The sequence below is a fragment of the Danio rerio genome, chromosome 13 (genome assembly GCF_049306965.1).
Source record: "Danio rerio strain Tuebingen ecotype United States chromosome 13, GRCz12tu, whole genome shotgun sequence".
NCBI lineage: Eukaryota > Metazoa > Chordata > Actinopteri > Cypriniformes > Danionidae > Danio > Danio rerio.
Window position 1 is genome coordinate 17,588,094 of NC_133188.1, and position 24,389 is coordinate 17,612,482.

Sequence of the window (24,389 nt, forward strand, 5' to 3'; positions counted from 1 at the left end):
GTGAATGAAAGTTCGCTTGCACCGCGTGTTGTAGGAATGATTCTCCTCGCAAGGCGCTGAAGTCGTGGAAATGAGCGATCTTGTTTCTCCCAGGATGATGGCAGATTTTCCTCTAACTGAAACTTTTAACAGTAGGCTACTCTTGCTCTTCCTCCATTATGGCGTCTCTTATCTTCCCATTCTGCAAAGCCCACTCTCTGCTTTTTCGCTGATCCACTGCCATGCCCCGCTATACACCCGCAACCGACCTGCAATTAGCTAATTATAATGTATTGTTTTATTACCCGATCTGTGGTTTGTCCTCTGCGCCATATAACCGCCATTTACGGATCACTAACAGGAGGCAAAAATACAACCTTTATGACTCCAACCGTAACATTAGTTTCGGACAAAACAGCAATGTATTTTACAGATGAATATGTCATGTAAAAACACTTTACAAACACAGTATAAGTATATTTTATCATTAATTTAAACAGAAACCTATCTATCTAAATGAAAACTTAATCAAAAATGAGCATCACTATGTCTTGGTCTGGACAGAGATCAAGCTTCTCACCTGAGAATATGGACATTATGGTGTTTTTGAAAAAGAACTTAAAACTTAATTAAATTTTCCAAATGTCCTTAGAGAGGACAAGCCTTTTTATCTCTTACTAGTCTACACTGCAGTTATTTATTTAATTTTAGTTTACTTAGTTAAGATGTCTGCACTAAAAATAATAGTTTTTTCTGACTAGTCTATATTGGAGGTATTTATTTAATAGTTGTTGTTTATTAGGGTATCCTGACTGTACTAAAATGTGAAAAGTGAAAATTCTCTGACCATTAACTCACCTTTACGCGTTTCAAACTGGGTTTATTATTTTTTTTTTCTGATGTTAAACAATAATATCCAATAACTTGTAATGTCTTTGGTTGTTGAAAACTTGAACAGTAAATGCTGAGTTAAGATTGTTCTTTTGTTTATTTTATAATTTATATTGTCAAGACAGCTAAAACCTTACACTAAATGTGTTAAATCAACTGCACAAAGTGATTGGCATACTGAAAATCTTGTAAAATTGATAGATATATAGATTTTACATTTACCGTGATAAATATCGATATCGACTGATATGAAAAGAAATATTGTGATAATTTTTTTTGCCATATCGCCCAGTTTTACATTGCACTGAAAGGCTCACACAACTCTCCCCTTGAGATGTTTTCTACTTTGTGCACCCGGAAAGCTGTAAACGCGTTGCAACAGAAATGCGGCTTAGAGAATACTTCATGATTAATTAACTGGCGTATTGATAGTGAAATCGGTAAATCGTTGCATCCCTATTAACGATATCAGTGCATTGTACAAAAGTCCTTTTCTACAAACACATCTAAATGTTTTCAGCTGCCTGCACCACTCGCTTATTGTGACTTGCGCTCTGTGCAGCCTGCAACTGCAGCTCGTGCTGTATTGAACAGACGCGCATCACTTCATAACTATAGCAGCCGTTTTCCGTTTGAACGAAAATTATTTTTGATGTCTTGGTCACAGTGTTTGGAGGATCGAAACAAATTGCCTCGGGGGGCCAGGTTCGGCCTGTGGGCTGCTAATTGAATAGCCTAGGCTATCTTTCGTTGTGCTCAGCAGCTATTCACTAATAAAGTTCTACATTGACATTTTCTTCTTTTTTCCTTTTTTTTAAGCATAAACACTAGAGATGCTCCAATCAGCTTTTTTGAGACCGATTACCCATCGCAAAAATCATGATCTGCCGATTGCCGATCACATAATGGCACGGGGAATGGGAATCTTTTATCTATAATCTAGCAGAGTTTGCACCATTTGTAGAAATGAAACTATATTGGAAAAAAAAAAAACATTGTAGAAAGGGTACAGTCAAGATCTTGTCAAAATCTTGTCCACCAAGTGTTTATTTTAGAAAATGAGAACTTAAGACTACTGTAGGCCATCTTTCCCAAATAAGGCAAAGTATAACTTACAATTATTTCAAACAAAGAGGGGTCAGGCAGACCAACACACTGATCTGATTAGCTTAATTGCATGTAGCCTCTTAATACACTGATTACATTTTATAATTGGCAGCAAAATGTAAAACTACACCAAAACTGGCTACTGGCACAAAGGACAAAACTATGGCAAATGTTTTTTTTTCTGGAATTATTATGAACCAGGAACCAACTACATCAGATCGTAAAAAATGAAATAATGTAGTAAGCTACTGTACGCCAATGCCTTCCTTTCTAAATAACAAGGCAGAGAAACAAGGAGGAACAACAAGATAAACTAGCATCTAATTAGTTAGTACCAGTACCTAATGATTAACTAGCAGTACATAAAAATATGTACCAGTCCCAACTGGAGTATACTAGTCAAAACTGAAATTGATATCTCAATGACAAATTCCATAGAAATCAAGACAAATTTTACATCTAGTGACAACAGAAAAGTTACTAGTCACATTTAAAATAAGTACTAGTGTCTAATATATAAAGACTAGTACCTTAATAAGTACTAGTGTCTAATGAATACATACTAGGAGAGCTGGGCGATAATTCGATATCGATAATTATCGCGATATAAATTTTTTCGATAAAACGATAATGACAGTTCGATAATTGCTCGATAATATTTACGCACTATGCGTAACATTGCGCAAGCATTTTGCAGCCTGCCCTTCCGGATGCCGCACGCCGTACAAGTTTACAGCCATAGTTGTACTTAAAGGGGTAAGAAAATAAGGTAAAAAAGGTCAGAGTCACAGACATTGTTGACAAGAAACGTCACTAGACCTGTCTTGAGCTACTTAGTTTTTTGCTATCTGACACAAAACAGCAACGTGCACTGCAAACTGCGCAAGACGACTAGTGTCATCAACACCACAAGCCTGTTTCTTCATTTAAAACAACACCACCTTTATGAAAATGCGAAGAAATTACAGACCTAAACAAGTGCTGGTAAACCAGGGCAACTACCCAGCAGAGTCTCTTGTCATTTCGAAAGCCCTGCCTTACGAAAAAAAACCCCCGAAAAGACAGACGAAAGAAATGACAGACAACACAATCACAAGTAGATCTCAATAAACACTTGACGCTTGCTCTACAGGCTGCATTAAGGATATTTACACTACAACATTTACACTAATAAAAAATAATAAAGTAGCAAATTCAAAGTATCAAACAAAAATTTGTTAAACTCGAGTAAGGGGACCATAGTGAAGCCAAACAAAAGAAAAAAATATAACAAAACAATTCTAATTCATGAATAACCCCTCTTACCTCTCTAAAAACTTATGAAAAGAAAAAAGTCCTTCAGCGCTGCGCCGCATTCTTCCCTATAAAATAAATATATAGATGACTTTCACCTCTTACCTGATGTCTTTAACAATACATTTTCTACATGTTTGCAAAATGTAAGTCATACAACATCTTCCCTATCCACCTTACTCTGAGAAAAGTGTGAACTTGAGGAGCTCAAAATTGTCGGGAAAGAGCCGAGCCAAAAAAATAACATACAAATCAATCTAAATAAATATGAACAAAACTCACTAAATGTCTCAAAGTGGGCAAAAGTAATGCAAAATAATTTTACCCAAACGAAAGTTGAGCAAAAACAGCGAAAATCATTATCATGTGAGCAAAATAAACCAAAAACCAGATCAGAGCGTGCTCTCCGCTTTTCATATCTCCGCTATCTCCGCCTCATCTCCGAAACGCGGCCAGCTGCAGGCTGCAGTGAGTGAGCGCTCGCTTGCACTGAGTGATGTAGGAATGATTCTTCTCGCAAGGCGCTGCAGTCGTGGAAATAAGCGATCTTGTTTTGGTAACACTTTATTTTGATGGTCCCCCTTTAGATAGTCTGTTGACCATAAGTTACTTTTCAAGTTCTTATCTGTTTACTCTCATCTGGGTAGTATCTGTAGATTGTCTTTTAAATATTTCTAGGCAATCATTACATTGTCTACAACATGTAAACATTTATTAAACTTTTGGTAAGTTGTGTTACCAATATAGGTTCTAGATGGTCAACAATGTATCAGTAGATATGTAACAAATCTTCAACAGATGCTCAACGGAGAATCAGTAGATAAGCAACAAATCCTCAGCATTAAGGTTCTAGATGTTTAACAGTGTATCAGTAAATATGCAACAAATCTTCAACAGATGTTCAATAGAGTATCAGTAGATATGCAACAAATCCTCAACATTTATTAAACTTTTAATAAGTTATGTGCTACCAAATTAGGTTGTAGATGATCAACAATGTATTAGTAGATATGCAACAAATCTTCAACAAGTTTTCAGTACATTTACCATCAAGATTTTTTTGTTGTCACTGTCTGCATGTAGTTGTTAATCAGTTTATGAATAGACCTTCAGTAAACATTCAGCCTATAAGTAGCAACGCAACATAATTTAAAATGAACTTTAAACAAATATAAAGTTAGGGTTAGGTACAAATTTCATACGTATTTGCAAAAGTGTTTAACTAACTATTCGTTGCATTTAACCTAACTTTCAATAGACAGTTAGTTTACTTTAAGTTACATTTATCTGCTCATCTGTTGTCACACTAGGCCCATCAAAATGAAGTGAAAACCTAAGAAATGATGTTGAATGACTGTAAGGAGCCAACATTACAGACTGCATGGTTACTATTCTGTAAATGTTCATCAGATAGTCAACAGACAGGTAGTAGCAACACTGGTGCAAGTATTTGAAGAGACACAACAGCACCACACATACAAAAACATAAAAATAAATACCAGAGTCATTAGTTTGTTCAACTGCTTTTAATGTATTGCTGTCAAAAACTTTCAGTAAACACAACTGAACATTAAATGGCTCTTGCTCTTGCTCTCTTTCTTTATTTATATATATATATATACACAACAATTCTGTCTGGTTCTCGAATCTGATTGGCTGATAGCCGTGATATATTTAAGTAATATCAGCACCCGTACAGCCTCTTTACCCTTTGTGTATTACTCCGCCCACATACAGCCAGCAGAAAGCAGACACTACAGATCTAAAGTTTAAAAGATGCTTGCTCAACTGTTTAACTGTCAGCTTATGATTTGAATCCAATGCGGAAGAAAGTAGTTCCTCATACTAAAGGGTTTTTGAGCCTCACCATGTTTTTATATCCACAATTATGCCATCAAACTGTTGTATAAACGCAATATCACACTCGTAGCACTGCGATATGGCTGTATATCGGCACTGGTGGGGACACTAACGCACGCCTCCCACCCGTGCCGATATACAGCCATATCGCACTGCTACTCGTGTGATATTGCTCATATATATATATATATATATATATATATATATATATATATATATATATATATATATATATATATATATATATATATAGACACACACACACACACACACACACACACACACAGTTGAAATAAAGTCAGAATTATTAGCCCCCTTTTGATTTTTTTGATTTTTTTAAATATTTCCCAAATGATGTTTAACAGAGCAAGGATATTTTCACAGTATGTCTGATAATATTTTTTCTTATGGAAATTTTAATTTCGGCTAGAATTAAACCAGTTTTTAATTTTTTTAAAATCATTTTTGGGACAAAATTGTTAGCCCCTTTAAGCTATTTTTTTTTTCCGATAGTCTGCAGAACAAACCATTGTTATACAATAACTTGCCTAAGTACCCTAACCTGCCTAGTTCACCTTATTAACCTAGTTAAGCCTTTAAATGTCACTGGGGTTGAAGCTGTATAGAAGTGTCTTGAAAAATATCAAGTAAAATATTATTTACTGTCATCATGGCAAAGATAAAATAAATCAGTTATTAGAAATAGGTTTTTAAAACTATTAGGCTTAGAAATGTGCTGAAACAATCTTCCCTCTATTAAACAGAAATTGGGGAAAAATAAACAGGGCTGCTAATAATTCAGGGGGGCTAATAATTCTGACTTCAACTGTATATATATATATATATATATATATATATATATATATATATATATATGTATATATATATATATATGTGTATAAATATATATATATATATACACACACACACATACATACATACATACATACATACATACATACATACATACATACATACATACATACATACATACATACATACATACATACAGTATTATTGTTTTTCTTTTTAATGTATCAATTTTCTTTGCTTTTGTCATTTTTTGTCATGGTCTGTATGCCTTTATTTTAGTTTTAGTGATTTTTGTTTTTATGTCTTTGAGTTTAAGTAACTTTTTTAACTTTACAGTTTTTTTTTTATTGTTTTTAGTTTATTGTACTTTCTGAATAGTGCGATAAAGCAGAATAATATTACTTTGCCATACATGATTATTGTGTGTCATTTTACTATTCATTTCCTTTGGCATTGAAGCAGTGGTGCATGCAGCAGTGTCTTAAGTATCCCATGTTATGTTTCTCCACCACATGTCCTCTTGGTTATTCATATGTGTTGCTGGGAGCTGGAGATTATGTAATTGGTTGTGGGTGTTTCAGCTCCACACTTGGTCTGGTCCCTCCACTGAAGTGAGATGTTCTGCTGTGGATTGGTGTATTTTAGTCACTGGTCGTGTTGAGATGGTGCATCAAAGAGAAGGCAGTCACGTTAAGACAATGCATCAAAGAAAAGGCAGTGTGTAAAAGCTGAGAGAGAGAAACTAAGAAAACATGATGATTACAGTTTTAACAGTTATTGGGTCTCGTCTATCAAATTTGATCTTTATTTTTTTATTTCTTATTGGATTTAAGTCAGATGATTGGCTGGAAGATTACACAGCTTGATTTTTCCAACTCTGAAACAATTTGAGTTTCTTTGGGTGTACTTTTTGGATCATTGCCTTGCTGAAATGTCCAGTCTGGTTTTATCTTCATCATCCTGCTAATGTAGATGCTGGACTGAAGCAGCTAATATTAATTTACACTGACGAAGGGCAGGAGGGTGCTTTCTGAGAAATTTCAGCTGCTCTCTGAGCTTTCACTGCCTTTTTACACCCCCCTTTTTTCATGTGTTCAATACTTTTTCCTTGTGTCATTTCATTTTATTACACATACCATTAAAATAATTAGATTTTTTACATATAGTTTTTTTCTTTAGTAGTTACCAACATCCGCTTTTAATTTCAGGTCAACAGCACCTTTACAAATATGTTTTTGAGAAATTCTGGATAAAATGAGAATAATGACTTTTTTTTGTTTAAAATCAAGTTCACGATTTTCTCACTATTCTATAGATGTAAAATAAAGTAAAAATATGTAAAAAAAAATAAATAAAAAAACATATGGTAAAACAACAATGATAATATTAGGCCTATGTGTAGGACTACTGTTGGTTAAAATGCTAGATTTTGTAAAGACTTTGAATGGTGGACTTTAAATGAACAGACTTAAAAAAATGTCCTGGTTTTTATTTCACAGTAAAGTGATGCCTCAGAAAACAACTATTCATAATTCTAAAGTTAAGTTATGTTTGAGACATATGCTTGTCATTTGTTATTGATAACATTATAAGACCATTTTTTTTTCACTGGTAAAATGAAACATCCGATTCCCTCTTGCATTATATTCAATGTTATATATAAAGTAGTTACACTGACCCAGTAAACATTTATTTTCATGCACAACACACTGTGTTCACTTTGAAAGAAAAAACGTATCAAATTAGGGTTTGGCCGATAGACGATGCCATCGTCCATCTCTGATGGCCAATAGACAACACGATGCTGAGCCGGCTTCGCCGATGCTCCCCATCACAAACCCTCTCACAAAAAATAAACACTAAGGCCCCATTAACACTAATACGTCTTGGTGTTAAAATGGCATTGTAGAACGAAAATGATCCACATCCACACCGTGTTTCACCTAGCATTTCTGAACAGCCCTCTGTCCGCTGAAAATGCACATCACATGACCCCACACACACACTCTCTCTCTCACACACACACACACACACACACACACACAAACAGACACAGCCACGCGCTTCTCTCTCAGAGCTCTAGAGACAGAGAGCTGTGCACGTCTTTATCAAGGTTGTACCACTGGATCGCTTCTCACTACAGTTGTTAAACGTGATATTCAGACATCCCAAGTCTCCTGGAAGTTTTGAGAGTCTCTATACATTTGCGGGACTCTTACTGAATGCAAACGAGTGATAATCTCCTGGAAATTTTTCATCTCCCTCCCGGTCCTCAAATAAGTCACGTACCCTTCTCACCCCTGGATCCCTCCTTGCTCTTCAGACACGTCACGCGCAGTTTATCAACCACCATTTTTTTCATTAAAGTAGACTTCATTGTTGTGCATGTGCGTGTCCACTCGGTAGTAAACAAACAGTGTGTCAGCTCTCGCGTGATATTACATTAAGACAGAAATTACATCTTTGGGTGAATTTTACCTTATAAATAGAGTATGTGACACTTAACATCATTTGGAGGTCTCCATGTTGCTAAGCCACATATATAAAACAATTAATGTGAAGACTTGTGCGACCACCTTTATGCTTTTTTCCTGACCTTGAAAATATAATTGGCTGAATCATAGAAAAGCTGAATTAAGATCGTCTGTAGGGTTAAATCGCATCAAAAGTTTTTAGTTGGCCCAAATGGAATTCGGCAAACAATTTTATTTATTTTTTTATTGTAGCAACAACCTGTTAACATTGAGACAATGAGAAATAATGTGTTAAGCCGATTGAAAAAACCCTCAAGTCTGCCCAATTATGTTATTGGCCCAATTTAATATTTTAATTTACATACTTTCAGGATGCTATGAGGTAAATTGCATTGTGGGCGGGCATCTGTTTGTTTACAGCAATTCTTGAAAATGTTTTGTTCAACAAAAGAAATAATCTACAAGTTTAAACTAGATGTTAAATGAAGGAGGTTAAAAGAAACAAAACAGGGTTTTGTTTCACACAAAACTGAAAACTCTGAAATTTTACTCTTCCTTCCCTTGTTTTAAACCTGTTTGTCTTTCTTTCTACTGTTGAACACAAAAGAAGATATTCTGAAGAAAGCTGGAAACCTGTAACTATTGACTTCCATAGTAGGAAAAAACAGATGCAGGTACTATGGAAGTTAATCAGTCCTTCTAGGATTTCACGGGAGTTTTAAGTTTTAAGGAAAAAATAATAATTTTAGCAAATAGCTGCAATATAACAACGAGTTAAAAATATAAGGGGGTCTGAATACTTTCCATACCCACTGTATATACGTGCATGCTAGGGCTGTTAAATTAATCGAAAATCCGGTTTTGATTTCAATTGTTGACTTCTAACGATTATGAAAAACCATTAATCTAGATAAATGATTATTACGTCATATTATTCCATCAATCACTTCTTAAAGTGACACTGCACAAAATTCCTGCTGCTGCCTGTTTTTATTATTAATCAAACAACAAAATAAGAAAATCCCTCACTGCTCTTGACTGAAAGACTTTGGTAGCTAAAGTTTTTTTCTAACAGTGAAGATGCTGAAAGCACAGTTTAAACATAACAGATTTAATAACTAATTTCTAATAACTGACTTCTTTTTAACTTTGCTATGATGACAGTAAATAATATTTTACTAGATATTTTTCAAGATACTAGTATTCAGCTTAAAGTGACATTCAAAAGCTTAATTAGGGTAATTAGGCAAGTCATTGTATAACAGTAGTTTCTTCTGCAGATAATCAAAAATATATATTGCTTAAAGGGCTAATAATATAGAGCTATTAAAATAGGTTTCAAAATATTTAAACCTGCTTTTATTCTAGCTGAAATGAAACAAATAAGCCTTTCTCCAGAAGAAAAATATTATAGGAAATACTGTGAAAAATTCCTCTGTTAAACATCATTTGGGAAATATTTTAATATAAAAAAAATTCACAGAAGGGTGAATAATTTTGACTTCAACACATCATTTTGAATAATTCTTTTAAATAATTGTGATTACAAATATGACCAAAATAATGGTAATTATGATTTTCCCATAATCGAGCAGCCCTAGCGCATGCTGAATTTGTTCGGTAAATGTGCTTTTAGAGGTTTCTTATCAAATAAAAATATGCCTGTTTTTTTCCAACAGTACACAAAATTATGACAAATTTTTCATTTTCATTAATTTATGGGTGAACTATGATGTTTAATGACGATCGATCATGAGAATTTGTGTAAATTCGCCAATTGTTCTTGCTTGTGAGTTCTGCAATCTTTTGCTGTTCCATAGTTGTCAGAAAGTACTGTCGTGGGAAAAGCATTCGGTTGCTCATCCACCAAAAGTGTTTCCCTGTTGTCCAAAATCACAACTTGTTTCTCGCATCCTCTTCAAAGCTACACCTACACTTGTGAGAGCATGATGTGAAAAGCAAAACGTGCTAACAGGAACACAGCCTACCTAATGCCAGCTATAGCGCTAATAAAGATGCATGAATCTTCCTTTCTATTAAGAGCAGAGGATATCCCTTTTTTTGAGAGATCAATAATGAATAGCACTTAATGCTTGTTTCTACTGAAAAGGAAACACTTTTCACTGTGACGATGGTGTCTAGCTGTATTTTGCTTCCTCCTCTGTAAATTCTGAATAACTGTTTAAATCTTTTGTGAAGCAGTTCTTTGTGAATTCTTAATGCTTATTTTGAATTCTCTTTTCTTAAACAGCTTTCCAGAGAAGTCACAATCATGAAGAATTTAAACCACCCAAATATTGGTAAGCATGTTTACTTGTCCACAGCTATATCACCTTGCATCCCAAGACTGGTTGCTCTCTGAAGCTGAGCAGGTTTTTTTCTATTTTGAAGACATTGTAGATGTCGCTCAGCCTGTCCTTGTGTGCAAGACAGAGCGCCTGGCAAATAAAATTAAGCAAAGTTCATTTCAAATTATAGTGGTGATGAGTTGTAATTTGACCAAATAATTTAAAACTACTACTAATAATAAATTTGATAACAACAATAATAATGCTTTAAATAGCTCCCCATCTTGCTGTCTTGACTAATTAATTATTAATTCACCTATAGCTGCGCACGCTGCCCAGGGAGGATTACTAATGTAATGAAATAATGAAAAAAATAATGAATTCCTCTTGTAAGCAAAAAACTATTGTGCATGCAGTCAGTTCTATGGCAAAAGCTTGTATCACTATCGAAATGCTACACATGGGAAGTGCATTTACTGTCCTGTTAAGAAACCTGCATTATTTTGTGATGTGATGTTTAAGAAAATTTAGGTTCAACAAAAATATTAAACTTAATATTTTTTTACTTTTTAGCTGTCTATTGTGACAAGCTAAATCTTTTTAAAAATTTGGAAAATTCTTTATACGCAGGAGCGGGAGTTGTTTTGTTTACATGTGCAATATAAAAATGATATTCATGTCTGAATGGCCTTTTGTTACATTTGATTTGTTTATTTTTTATTTTATCTTGATTAAAATAAATATATTTACATTGATGGGCCTTCTTTCATGAAAACATTTTTTTTTCAAGTTGTTTGGAGTTTTTTCTCTTCTTTCCTGTTTGTCATTTAATTTTTATTTAACCAATATATTTTCTATTATCTACTTCTATGCTTTATTGTTATTGATTTTATTGGGCTAACTTAAATACATTTATGTAACAGTGCATTTCATAATGTGTTTTGTTAAAATATATACATTTTTCAAAATCTAAAGGTAAGTGATGTGTTAGACTAGGCAATTTAAAATACAGTTAAACATCATCTAGATGGACTACATGTACTTGCTTGCTTTCATATATATATATATATATATATATATATATATATATATATATATATATATATATATATATATTTTTTTTTTTTTTTTTTTTTTTTTTTTTTTTTACTAAAATAAAGTTGATTATCACCTGATAATCTAATGTCATAATTGAATAAAAAAAATAGAAAATAAAAAAATAGAATTTGGATTTTGACTTATTTTCTTATGGTTTTATGTTTGTACTTTTTTTTTTACTTACCAAATTCCCTTTCACTCTCTCTATAGTGAAACTGTTTGAGGTGATAGAGACGGAAAAGACACTGTTTCTTGTGATGGAATATGCCAGTGGAGGTAAGTTTCGTGTCCAGCTTATTGTTACTGATATTTTAAAAACGTCCATTTCCCACTTACATTTTAGTGCTGTTGAGCATGTTCTTAAACATCTCTGATTTGTCATTGTGTTCACTTGCTCAACTAAATTGACTGTGATTGGCCCCAAAGGTCACCTCACTCACCACTGCTTACTAATGCCTAGTTCACACTAAAGGATTTTAAGCCTGATTTGAGCCCGATTTGGAAGTTAACGAGCTCGCCGACAGATCGGGCTGTGATCGGGAAGAAATCTGCGGGTGCTCGGCGGTCGCCGCTCTTTATGTGTGAACTACTAAACAACGCATCAACGAGGCTCGCTGACGCGTCGCCGACACCTCACAGACGAAAATCCAACATTCAGCATGCTAAATATTCCAGAGCCGTCGGCCGACTCAACCCCACGTGTGGTCAGATGTAGTGACGAGCTGCAGCCAATGAGAGAGCATATCAGCATGAGCTGAATGCCTGTGTGTTCAGGAGCTCAGCAGAAACATCTGTGATTGGTCAGAATGGGCATCGGTGCACTCGCTTCATTCTGCGTTAACACAGACATGAGAGTAGGATATATTAACAGTGGAACTAGAATTCTGTAACTATAAGAATTACCATACTGCTCATTCTGACCGTTCTTATATAAAACGCCATACTGTCACAACATATTTACATTCAAAGCTATTATTGAGATATTAAAATTAAGCTTTGAATGTCTGGCATCATATTTAATGACACCATTACCCTAAAAATATCATCTTTCTTTGGTAATACAGCCTATAAATATGTAGTTAAGATACTAAAACACTTAAAGGTCTTGGCTTTCATTTTCACTTTGAAGCAGGAGCTATTTAACAGCACAGAATATGCTGTTTTAAAAGATATCTGAGGTAAATTGATGTTTTTGCCATCAGAAAGTTTTGTTTATGTTAGCAGGAAGTTGCTAGGCAAGAAAATGCACACATATTTAAAGTCACAGTGAAAAGTATCAGACATGCATGCAGTCATTTTGACCAATATGGTATTTTAAGGCAGAAATACTCAGTTCTTTACTGTTTTGTAATTAAAAAAAAAATAACAATGTCAGAAAGAAATACACTGATAGTTAGAAAACAGCAGGATGTTATAAATATGTTAATTTTATTTCAAAGAGTTATAAAATTACAAAAATTAAAAACTCTCTGTGTATCTATCCACTGGAACCTTGCAGATGAGTGATTACTCCGCTGATAGATCAGCTGCTTTGACAATGTTTTTAAATGCTTTCTCCAAAGCTTGAAACCTGTCAGTGATGTAATCAGCACACAAGCAGCCAATAGTGTTCAACTTTTTCTGACGACTCCTCCCTCAAAATTTCATTGGCTGTGGTTTGGTAGCTTGAATGAGCTGATTAGGAATGAGTTGTTGTCAGATCCTCTAGTGTGTGACCCCCCTCTTGTGGATCGTTCACAGAGTGTTGCATAGTGTGTGAACACCACAGAGATTAAAAGACACAAAGTCAAGTCATGTAGTGTGAACAGCACAGAGATCTGCTGATGTTTAAAATCCTGTAGTGTGAACTAGGCTTAAGTGTAAACACAGATACAGGAACAATACAGCGCTTCAAAGTCACATCGATCAGACGAACAGACACAGTGGATAGCAGTGCAGCAGGTATCTTTCTCTATCTACAGTAGGTGAGAGTTCAAAGTGACTATTACCGCCGCGTCTTATACCGCCGCCGTTTGAAATAACTGCCGCTCTGTTTTTAGTATATGACAGCAGCTTGTGAATGAGCCGCCAGGGGGCGCAAAGGGACGGGATGCGAACGGACAGAAATAGCCTTTACAGCAGCTTTAAATATGCTACTGTGCTTGTAAATGAGATTAAACAATAAGTCAAAGCATTATAATTCCTTCATTAATCATTTAAAATTTGTTAACACACTTTATTGTAAACTTTTTAAGTGCAAAGAGGACTAGTTTTGGAAAATAGAATTGAAGAAATAAAAGACAACTAACATGAAAGCACAAACATTCAGTACAAATAAGTAGTCTTAAATAAATAAATAAAGCAGTCTTTTAGCCTAAATATAGAGAGATGTTCAGTGTTTGCTATTTTGATAGGACTAAGACAAGACATTTTCATATATGTTTTTATTTCTGTTTTTGTTTTAATTTTCGTTTTTGATTATATTTTACTATCTTATTTTATGTCTCAACAATTGTACATAATAATAAACGAATAATGAAAACTAATTAATAATGAAATTAGGCCTAAATAAATTATTTATTTAAAGATATTGCGGCAAAACACTGAGAAACGGTCAGGGGCATGGTCTAAAGAGCTTAAGTTGAATGCTGCTTCATCAAAAGCAAATAAATAAATAAATAAATTGACTTACCTTAAGGAGATCACTGAAAGTATAATAAAACAAATTTTGCCGCAGGACATAATATAAATTAAGTCTCGCAGGTTTATCTTTAATAATTTAGTTTCAGTTCAGTTTTTTTTTTTTTTTTTTCAAAACGTCAATGTTCTCCTTTAAAGAAGCTATAACTGTTGTTTTGTTTTTTAATTAATGGCTCAGTATGTTTGGTATTTTAATTTCAATTTCAGTCACCTTGCATATGCGTGTGAAATATAATGCCGCATAACCGCGAAAAAAGAAGAAAAAGCTGTCAGTTAGACCTAATTCATCAAAATGAACTGTAATAAAATACAGCATGTTAATACAGGCAGAATGTGAACAAACTCAAGGTAAGGCTAAGATATGTGCTTGCTTTTTAATGCATTTAAAAAGATTTGCGGCTACTATGGTGTATAATAATGTTTTTTCTTCCTTTTTTGTATGGTAAAGGACAATGCACATTGTTATTGATGTAAACTTAGACTAAAACTTACCATTGATAAATGTGACCTAGCCATACTTCAAGCAGATAACTTAAAGTATAATAAAAATAATTTTGCCACAGGACATAAATAAAGTCCCGCAAGTTTAGTTTTAATAATTTGGTTTCAGTTTTGTTCAGTTTTTTTTTCTCAAAACATCTATTTTTCTTTAAAGTAAAATTGTTGTTTTTTGTTGTTGTTGTTTTACTTGTAATGGCTCTCTCTCTCTCTCTCTCTCTCTCTCTCTCTCTCTCTCTTTCTCTCTCTCTCTCTCTCTCTCTCTCTCTCTCTCTCTCTATATATATATATATATATATATATATATATATATATATATATATATATATATATATATATGTAATTATTTAATAATATATAATTATAAATATATTCTTAATAAACTTCCCAGCCACAAATATTGAAGAACACAACTTGTATTAAAACTGGGCGGGGATTAGAAAGAATACAATGCTTGTTATATAATTTAAAATGTTATTCCTCTTGTTCAATTTCTGCATGCACATTTTTTCACCCGCTACTCTGCCAGGAACTTCGCCGCTGGAGAGCACCTTCAAAAATTTCAATCTCATGGCTCATTCTTCACGAATATAGAATTAAAATAATGGCGCGATAGGTTTATTGTGCATCCCGCAGGTGCAACCAACAAGAGTTGTGCATTTTAGTTTAACTTTTTGAGCGTTAAAAGCAGTTCTGTGTTAGTTTTTATTTAAATATATCAAGCCGAAACTAAACAGCGCATTCTCTCCGCCTCCTCGTTCATAACCAGCCCGACGCACTGCTGAAGCAGGCAATAGAGACACTCCGTAATTCATAATCTTAGCTGATGTTTCGGAGTCGAAAGAATATATTAAAGAGAAATGTTCTTTTAACAGTCCCGATATGTTTAATCTTTTTTTTTCTGTCATTTCTCTTCAGCAAATTATATTTTTTAAAGCTGCTTGATTCTTTTAAAACCGAAAGCAGAGCCCGGCAATTGGTGTTTTTCCATAAGATACGCTTTGTGAAGTTTTTAATGTGTTTTTAAATAGTTTTATTCTATTCAAAGCAGCACCTATATGCCAATTTATCCTAAAAACGCGGAATAGGAGCCATGCATGTCATGTGTCACATAACTGCATTTTCCTATGCGTGCGCGATCAATTTCTGATCCTTTTGCATAAAGGTTTTTAATCAAAAACAGGTCATTTAATTACTTTCGATGTGCTAAAATATTTGTTAGACGAATGTTATTTTAAAAAAAGCATATGCACATATTACAATTGTAAAATAGTTTAAAATGCATGGTCTGATCAGAAATAAAGGAAATTTGTTATATTTCATTATTTAATGCATAAAATAGGCTAGTCTTTTTATAAATTGAGTTGAATTGAATTGAATTGATTTGAAACTTTTAATTGCATTTTACGTCCTGTAAATAATAAAAGTTGCATCAGATTGATGAAAACGAATCTTAATACCTGCAAACAGGGCCACAGTTACTTCTTTTTTCACTGACTGGCATGAATGGCAAACGCGTCAGAAAAAAACTGCTGAATCTGCGCGAATATTTGGTTAACTTATAAAACAAATGTCTGGTTTAGTGATGTTAGTAATGCATAGAAAAATGCAAAGCAGAATTCTCCTAAGCTCATTAACCCATGCACTGATGACAGCGAGGGAATCACTGGCCCACCATTTTATTTATTAAAGGTATTATTTTACTGACCTGAACATAACCATTTATAATATAATTAATAACCTATCGTCTAAAGCAGGCAACACTCTATTCAGCTATGTTCTGTGTTTTTACGTAAAAAATATATTCGTTTTGGCGAATGCTTGGAGCGTAATATAGATATTTTAAATAACACATTAAGAAAATGAAATAAACATTCATTTTCATAAGGCCCCATATTTAATGCGGTTTCGTTTTTAAACGCATAGGTTTTGTTAAGCCATCCGTCCTATTTTTGAATTTTGTGTATTCATGTTTATGAAAAACACTTAAAGAGTGGAGACCCCTTCCCCCTATTCATAACCAAAAGCTTGTCTGTTAGGTGTTAATGGGCATTAGTGAGGCTGAAATCATGTCGCGTTTTCACTTTCGGGCTAGTAGCTCGCAGCATGACACGCAAACCCTGCCCCCAGAACGTCCCCGGAATTAGATGTTGCATATTGTATCTGTGATCTTAAGGAAAGTGTTAAGTAGACTATTTAAGCACAGAGCGAGTAATAAAACAGCATATATTGCGTTGCGCTCAGCAGCTTTTCACTAATAAAGCTCTTCATGTAAATTTCATTTTTCAATTTTAGCGCGTCATATAAAAACATCAATGCTTGTTTGGGGACACAGAACACACTTATTTTTGTAGTTTCCCCTGATCCGTTTTTAAAGTGGCACTGCACATTTGGTTAACTGAAAAAAGGTCGCAGTTCATGCGTTCACTCACCCCAAAAATGCTCTGTTTGCATGATTTGATTATTATCATCGTATCCTAAATAAATAATAAATAAATAAATAATATTTTAAACCTTCTCTGGTGTTTACTGTTTTTAGAGAATATATAAAATCTTTTTTTTAACAAAGCCTTTGTAAAATGGCTTTGTTTAATATGGCTTTAAAGGTTTCATTTATGTAGGCTATAAAGGCCTACCTTGTTGCTTTTGCTTGTTTTATAATGGTTTATTTATTTCATGCGATTTTATTATATCAGATATTTGTAATTCTTTAAATTATATTTCAATATGGCTTAGGCTATTTTATAAAGATATTACACTTGTTTTAAGTCTACAAAAGGGTACACGTAAAGTTTTATGTCTTTCTGTTTTATTCATATTGTGTATTATCTGCAAAATAAATAACAAAAAGAAAGAAGCTGCTCGCAGCTTACCAGAGCTGTGAAGGGAGCGCTCATTTGCTCAATCTCTCACACACACATATGCAGGCATATAAACACGCACAAACACACCGTTTAAACTTGACAAAAACTCTCGAAAACCTTTAGTCTGCTGTGTCTTTAATATGGTGTAAAGATGCGTTATTGAAACATCCAGGGGGACGCAGCAAAGTCACTTATAAATTAAAATTGTATTATTTTATGCAACAGCCTTACATTTAAAACGGAAACATAACGGCGATTATAATCAAAAAGACCTCTCAACCCATAAGGCTAGATGTTTTCTTTTCCTTATTTATTAATTTATTTTTCCGTGTTTGGCGCATGTAACTCGTGTGCCTTCGGAAAAGTGTAATGACGGCAAGCCATCTTTCCCAGACTCGGGGCAACGTCCGCCTCTCCTTTCACTTCGCCCCCCAAAGCCCCAGCTGGCCCTCCTGGCATCCTCTGCGTAAAACATATGCTGGATAAGTTGACGGTTCATTTACTGTGGCAATTACAGACTTATAAAGGGACTAAGCCGAAAAGAAAATGAATGAAAGAATGAATTAATAATAATAATAATAATAATAATAATAAAATAAGGTAATGATCTTTACACAGATGCCGCGTACGTGGCATTTTTTATTTTTAGAGATGGTTCATTTGAATTGCCTCTGCCACTTCACCCACCTCAAACCTGAAAGTTGCAGAGAGAACTATAGCCTATTTACACCTTAGCCTCAATAGCAACAGTTCATAGCCCATTTACACCAAGACAGCGCAAGTTTAGCGGAAGAATGTCAAATCAGAATCACGCAGATGAAGCACACCAGCTACTACTATCATGAAACTATTAAAATGGCATTGGCATAACTTTATTTATTTTCAACAGCTTTTTTTCGCTCAACAGAAATGCGGCGTTGGGAAGCATTTAATAAATAAAAGCAGGGTTAATAGTGACGTGATTCAAATGATGGATCTGCGACAGAGAAACTATAGGGGTTTTGGGAAACACTCACTACTATATCCTCCCCCCCCAAACTATGCATATTCAGCGCAAGTTACTGTACGGCTTTGTTTGGGAAAGCACAGGTCCGCTGGTGCCGCGCGCCTCTTTCTCTGGGCCGAAGCGAGATGATTTTAGAAATATTAAAGATATAGATTAATTAATTATTCAGCAAAATTGACATTAATTTCAAATTTCACTATGCATTTCATCTGATAGGCTAATCTTTATAGCTTAATTAAACACATATTGTCAAAACCCACACGTGTATGAAAATGAAAATGGCATTTGTTATTATTAGACTCCGATTTGTTATTTGTTGCCTAGGCTATTTTCACATTTGAGGTGCTTTATTGGCATGACAAATAACTGTACATTCGTATTGCCAAAGCAGTGCAGCGTCACTGCGTACAAAGACAGTGCAAAAAGGGCAGTAGTGCAAACAATTATGGATATAACATATAATAAAGAAAATAAAATAAAAAAATTGAATAATAAAAATAAAAATAGAATCATGATAAAGGTAATGATAGTAGCCTATTATCAAAAGTAAGTCCACAAATAAAGAGTTCGAGTATTTGTGTGTTGGAGACAGTGGAGCGGGTATTGTTAGTTGAACGCACAACGCGCTCTGTGCTGGACTTTACACCTGCTTTGATCTGGTGCAGGCATAAATGCGCATGCGGTGGAGGCGCACTCTAAACTCACACTGGAGAAAACTGGACGTGGATATCACAAAGACACGCAGTTTAATTTATTTCATGTTTTGCTTAACTAATTCTTTGAATAAAACTATTGAGCTATAAAGGGGAAAAACGCAGAAGAAATTTCCCGTTACATTAATTTTAGCACAGCTGCCATTCATTTTCACATTAGTTTTTGAGTTAGGGATTAATATTAAAGTAGCCTAGTAAAAATGTCTATACTATAAATAATATTATAATTTATTATATCCATTATTATTATTATTATTATTATTATTATTATTATTATTATTTTAATTATTATTATTAAGCTATACAATTGACAAAACGCAGAACAAAATATTTGCTTTCATTTTGGCATAGCTAAAGCACACGTTTACAGTTATGTAAAAAAAACATCCCCTTCTACAGCAGCAGTCAATTTAGGACACTTAAAAATGTCTTTTGCGTTTAAAGATGATCGACCTGCGAAGTTATGTTTACAGTGTTGTAAAAGAAAAAGGTAGGCTATTTAGTGCGTGTGGATTTACCGCGGATCCACCTCTTGCGCTGCAGGCTGAATAATATAGGTAGACATGGCTTTCTGTTTGGCTACACTAATGCCTAAAAATGTAACTAAGTAACACATTAATTTTAGAAACTATTTTTAAATGGCATTTAACATTTAAATTAATTTTTTTATTTAATGTAACATTTAAATATAATTTAATTTAAAACATTTATTTTTTCCTCGCTGATTTTGGTTGAGTAATAAAGCGTGATGACTCAGATGATCTAGTTTAGCTTGCATGTGTGGGCGTATTTTGACGTCTTTACCTAAAACTTTACACATTTATAATGTTTAAAATAAAACGGAAAGAAATAAGGAGACTAACATAATTTAAACCACTTGTTTGGTGCTTAACATTATCTTTCTGCATTAATGTAAACGGTATCGTTGCCTTCATTAATAAAATCGGTAATAGCAAAACTGCATATTATTATTACTATAAAAAGTAGGACTATATCGGTAATGCAAAGTAATGAATTAATAAATAGCCTAAATAAAAGGAACAAGAAAGGACCAAATTCAGTCGTCAAGTGCAATGGGATTGCGCCCTTGCGCCCTCAGTTATGATATCCTGCCGCCGGGCCTGCTATAGCGAAACTTTATTGTTTGAGAAGAAACAAAAGCGGAAACTGTGGATGAAAACCTGACTGGGAAGATGGTGACAACATGAATTTTCTGTTCTTCAACGAGAAAAAAAATCGCAGACAGGACACAATGACGCCGTTTATTATACAACGCAGGTCGTGTTTACGATCATGAATATTAACAACTAATATTAATATCATATCAATAACTCCTCTTGCTTTAGACTTTACCTTTTAGAGCTTGTTCTTGTTGGCGCAATATAAGTTTATTGCATGTATAGGGTACGAATCAGATTATGAAGAATGATTAAGAGCATGCTTTTCCTTCATTGCATCCTTTCCGTAAGGTGTTTTATTTATTTTTTTATTTAATTTATTTATTTATAATTTTTTTGAATAATGATGACAATATTTACTGTCTAAACATTCATCGGTATACTACCAACAAATTACGCCCCTGTACCCAAGTAGCCTACCTAAGTTAATTTACATTTCATGTAAAATTAAGAAATAAAAAAAGACCAAAGTATTAAGCTAAATATTCGTACAAACGAACATGTTTGTTTTTTAACTTTCGTTGATAAAACAACACAATACAGCCTAGGCTAGTTAAATATTAAATAACTTTAACTGCTTGAAACAGTAAACGTTACATTTTAGAAACTTCTCAAATACTAATCAATAATAATATAAATAGTAACGAAGAACAAAAATGTAACAACATAAGTCAGATGTTGGAAAAAAAAACTGCGTCTCTCTGCCTTTTTTCTATTCATATTTTAAATTATTTGCCAGAAAAACTAACATGTTGACTTTGTTCGGTTTAAGCGGAGACTTATTTGAGATTACAATGTTTCCAGCAGCACTGAGACTGTGTGCCTGTAGCCCATACAGATACTTTTTCGCAACCGTGGCAAAGAGAGTATCTTGCTCCGCCGCCTGCATTTCTCGGAAACCAGCTCTACATTGTGGATCGGCGCGTTCTCAACTACCAAATATGCTGCTCCATTTCTCATCAACGTCTACTATTTATCAGTTTCTCTTTTGTATTTGCCCATTTTTGAAAAGGCCTCTCTACCATACCTGGCTGACTAGCTGGGCATTTGCGTTCAGTAGATGACACCGGCTGGCTCCGCATGTCATGGCTGGGTGACATTACCACAGATGGCCATGGAGGTTCGACGTGTTTGTCCACTTATTTTTCTAAACAAGCCCTACAAATAGCTTCATCCTAATTATTGATTCGCCTTACTCGTTCGCCACGAATCCAAAATGTTTCCAGATTGGCGATGTAATATAAGTTTTCCAGCAAGGTTCATGGCTAAACTTGAACTTGCTGTATCACGTCTAAGTTAACGTTATGTTCATAAATGTATAGGCTATTTGGCAACAAAACAGAAAATGTGTGTTCTAGAGTGATTGTCGTCACGGTGACCGTCACAGCCCTTATATGACATTGCATACATTTGCATACATGTTTTAAGCTATAAAATGAAAGCCTCAGTTTGGTGCGGAGTTATTATTATACAAAAATCAAGAAAATCTTTGGATTTGTTTGATTCGTAGATTGTAGGCTATTTTAAAAGCTGATATTATATAAGAACTATTAATAACTGTAATTTTCAAAAAATAAAAAAATAAATAAAAAAGGGGTTTGTTGGTTGTAGCCCACCCTAAATCATCAACAGCCTGCTTTTTTTAAGTTTATGAAGCGGCTCCATACAGCACAGAGGTGATCTGCATCAGCGCTGGTTATTGTCAACACTGTGTGAAACTGTGACGAGAAATATCCTTCTTTCATTTTGCTTCTTTGGCAAAATGTGTCTGTAGAAACGTGTGTTTGCATGTGTTACCATCCCAAGAGTTAACAAATATTTGTTGTACATTTAGGGGCCGATCACAAAGCGCACGCCTTTACGTTGCAAATACGCGCGACGTACCGCGCTGCCTTTTATGGTTGACAAGAAAAAAATAAGCCTCTTTTGTATGTCACTAGAAAACGACTGAATTAGCTGGTGTGCGCGAGTCGAGTTGCTGTCGATGTTATAATTGTAATTTTAATAATATTGTGATATTTAAGATCTATAAATACAGCTCTGGATAACTTGAAACAGCGACCACAAGTCTCTCCTCAGTCTTTAAAAGTTTATCGTACTCACATTGACAACCCAAACCCCGCTGTCACCTCAACAGAAAGCCTGCAGTGCTTTCATTTGACTGAACAATGAAACAGAGGTAACACGCTTTTTCCACTCGAGCACACAGCGCGCAACGGCAAAACTTAAAGCGCGCAGAGCAAGCATAATCAGAGCGTAAAACACTGGCGGCAGTCAGTAAACCATTAAACAGATGCCCCGTATGCAGCCAAACTTTAAAAATGTATAAAGCATATTTTAATCGTTTAACTGATACCATTCATCGGTTACAAACGCACCCTTTCGGTTATTGCTTAATCAGTTATTTTGAGCATCCCCAACTAAACCGCATGTGCAAGCTCTATTTTTTTTTTCTCTCACGGCCGCACGCCGGAGATCCGGCATGGTGCCGGAATACTTTAAGCCCTGGTAAGATCATGTTTATCACTATAAGAAAACTAAATCAAAATTATATTTAATTGAACACATCTGATCACATAAGGTACGCACAGAAAAGTCTGTTTAGTGTTGTGAAAAGGCAAAGCTGAATATCTGTGGTTAAACTGCCACCCAGCGGTCAAAAGCTGCTGGCGCATCAAGTACCGCCGTCGCCGCGGTATGAATGGCGGCATAAGGAACACATTGAAGTAGTAACATCTGTATTTCAACCATTAACCCTGCTGGTAATCTGGAGAATTTAAACATTGGCGAACACAGCAGCACGGATATAAGTGATGTGTTTGAATGGTAACAAACTCGACTGATAAAAGACAAAGTCTGCCATTCTCTAATTCTCAAACAGCTCTGCTGAAAAAATGCTTGCTGCAAACCAACAGCTTTGCTGTATCGGCTCGGACAGTATTGCAGGGAAAACAACAAACACATGGAAACAAACACATATAACCCATGCCGTGCATGGACAGGGTCTCACCCAGTCATTGGGTCTCACTGCTTGGCAGGTCTGCCTGGTCTTCGTAAAGCACATGCTCTCATGAATAATTAAGTAGCAGGGTCTTTTCATGGGATAAGCAAACTCTGATATGAATAACATTGAGAAACTGACGCGTCATCACTTTGCTAGCAGATGCACTCTGCGTCACTGATTTTGATCCCGCCCAAAACATTATTTTAAACCCAGAAGATGAAATTAGTTGACAAATCTCAAAATAATCCAGTTTTTTCCCACAATTAAATCTGACAGGTGGTAACGTTGTCTTAACTGATGCTCAACACACACAAATCTGCTAAAATAAAAAAAGTGTGTCTTGAACCTTTATGAAAGTGCTCAAATGTTAGCGGGAAATGGACGTTTTTATTATTTAGGTATCGATTGGTATCAAATTCTAGTATAGTGACAACCCTATGTCCTTGTCCTTTCGTGATGTTTATCTCTGACCTCTCTGATCTGTCTTTCATGCAGGTGAGGTTTTCGACTACTTAGTGGCTCATGGGAGGATGAAAGAGAAAGAGGCCAGAGCTAAATTTAGACAGGTGCAGTTCTCTTACTGTTTTCTTTCAGCACACACACCGTGATTGGCCTTCTCCTTGGTCTGAGTTTAAATAAGTTTA

General features: G+C 34.7%; 1 protein-coding gene across 10 annotated transcripts in view; it reads left to right on the forward strand.

Moving 5' to 3' along the window:
• The window catches only part of mark3a (MAP/microtubule affinity-regulating kinase 3a), an 88,116-nt gene that overhangs the window by 27,617 nt on the left and 36,110 nt on the right, over positions 1-24,389 (forward strand). For all 10 annotated transcript variants that reach the window (XM_068224928.2, XM_005156628.6, XM_021480523.3 and 7 more), the window contains 3 exon segments: positions 10,669-10,717; positions 12,014-12,079; positions 24,241-24,311. In XM_068224928.2, the coding sequence (XP_068081029.1) occupies positions 10,669-10,717; positions 12,014-12,079; positions 24,241-24,311 (186 nt within the window).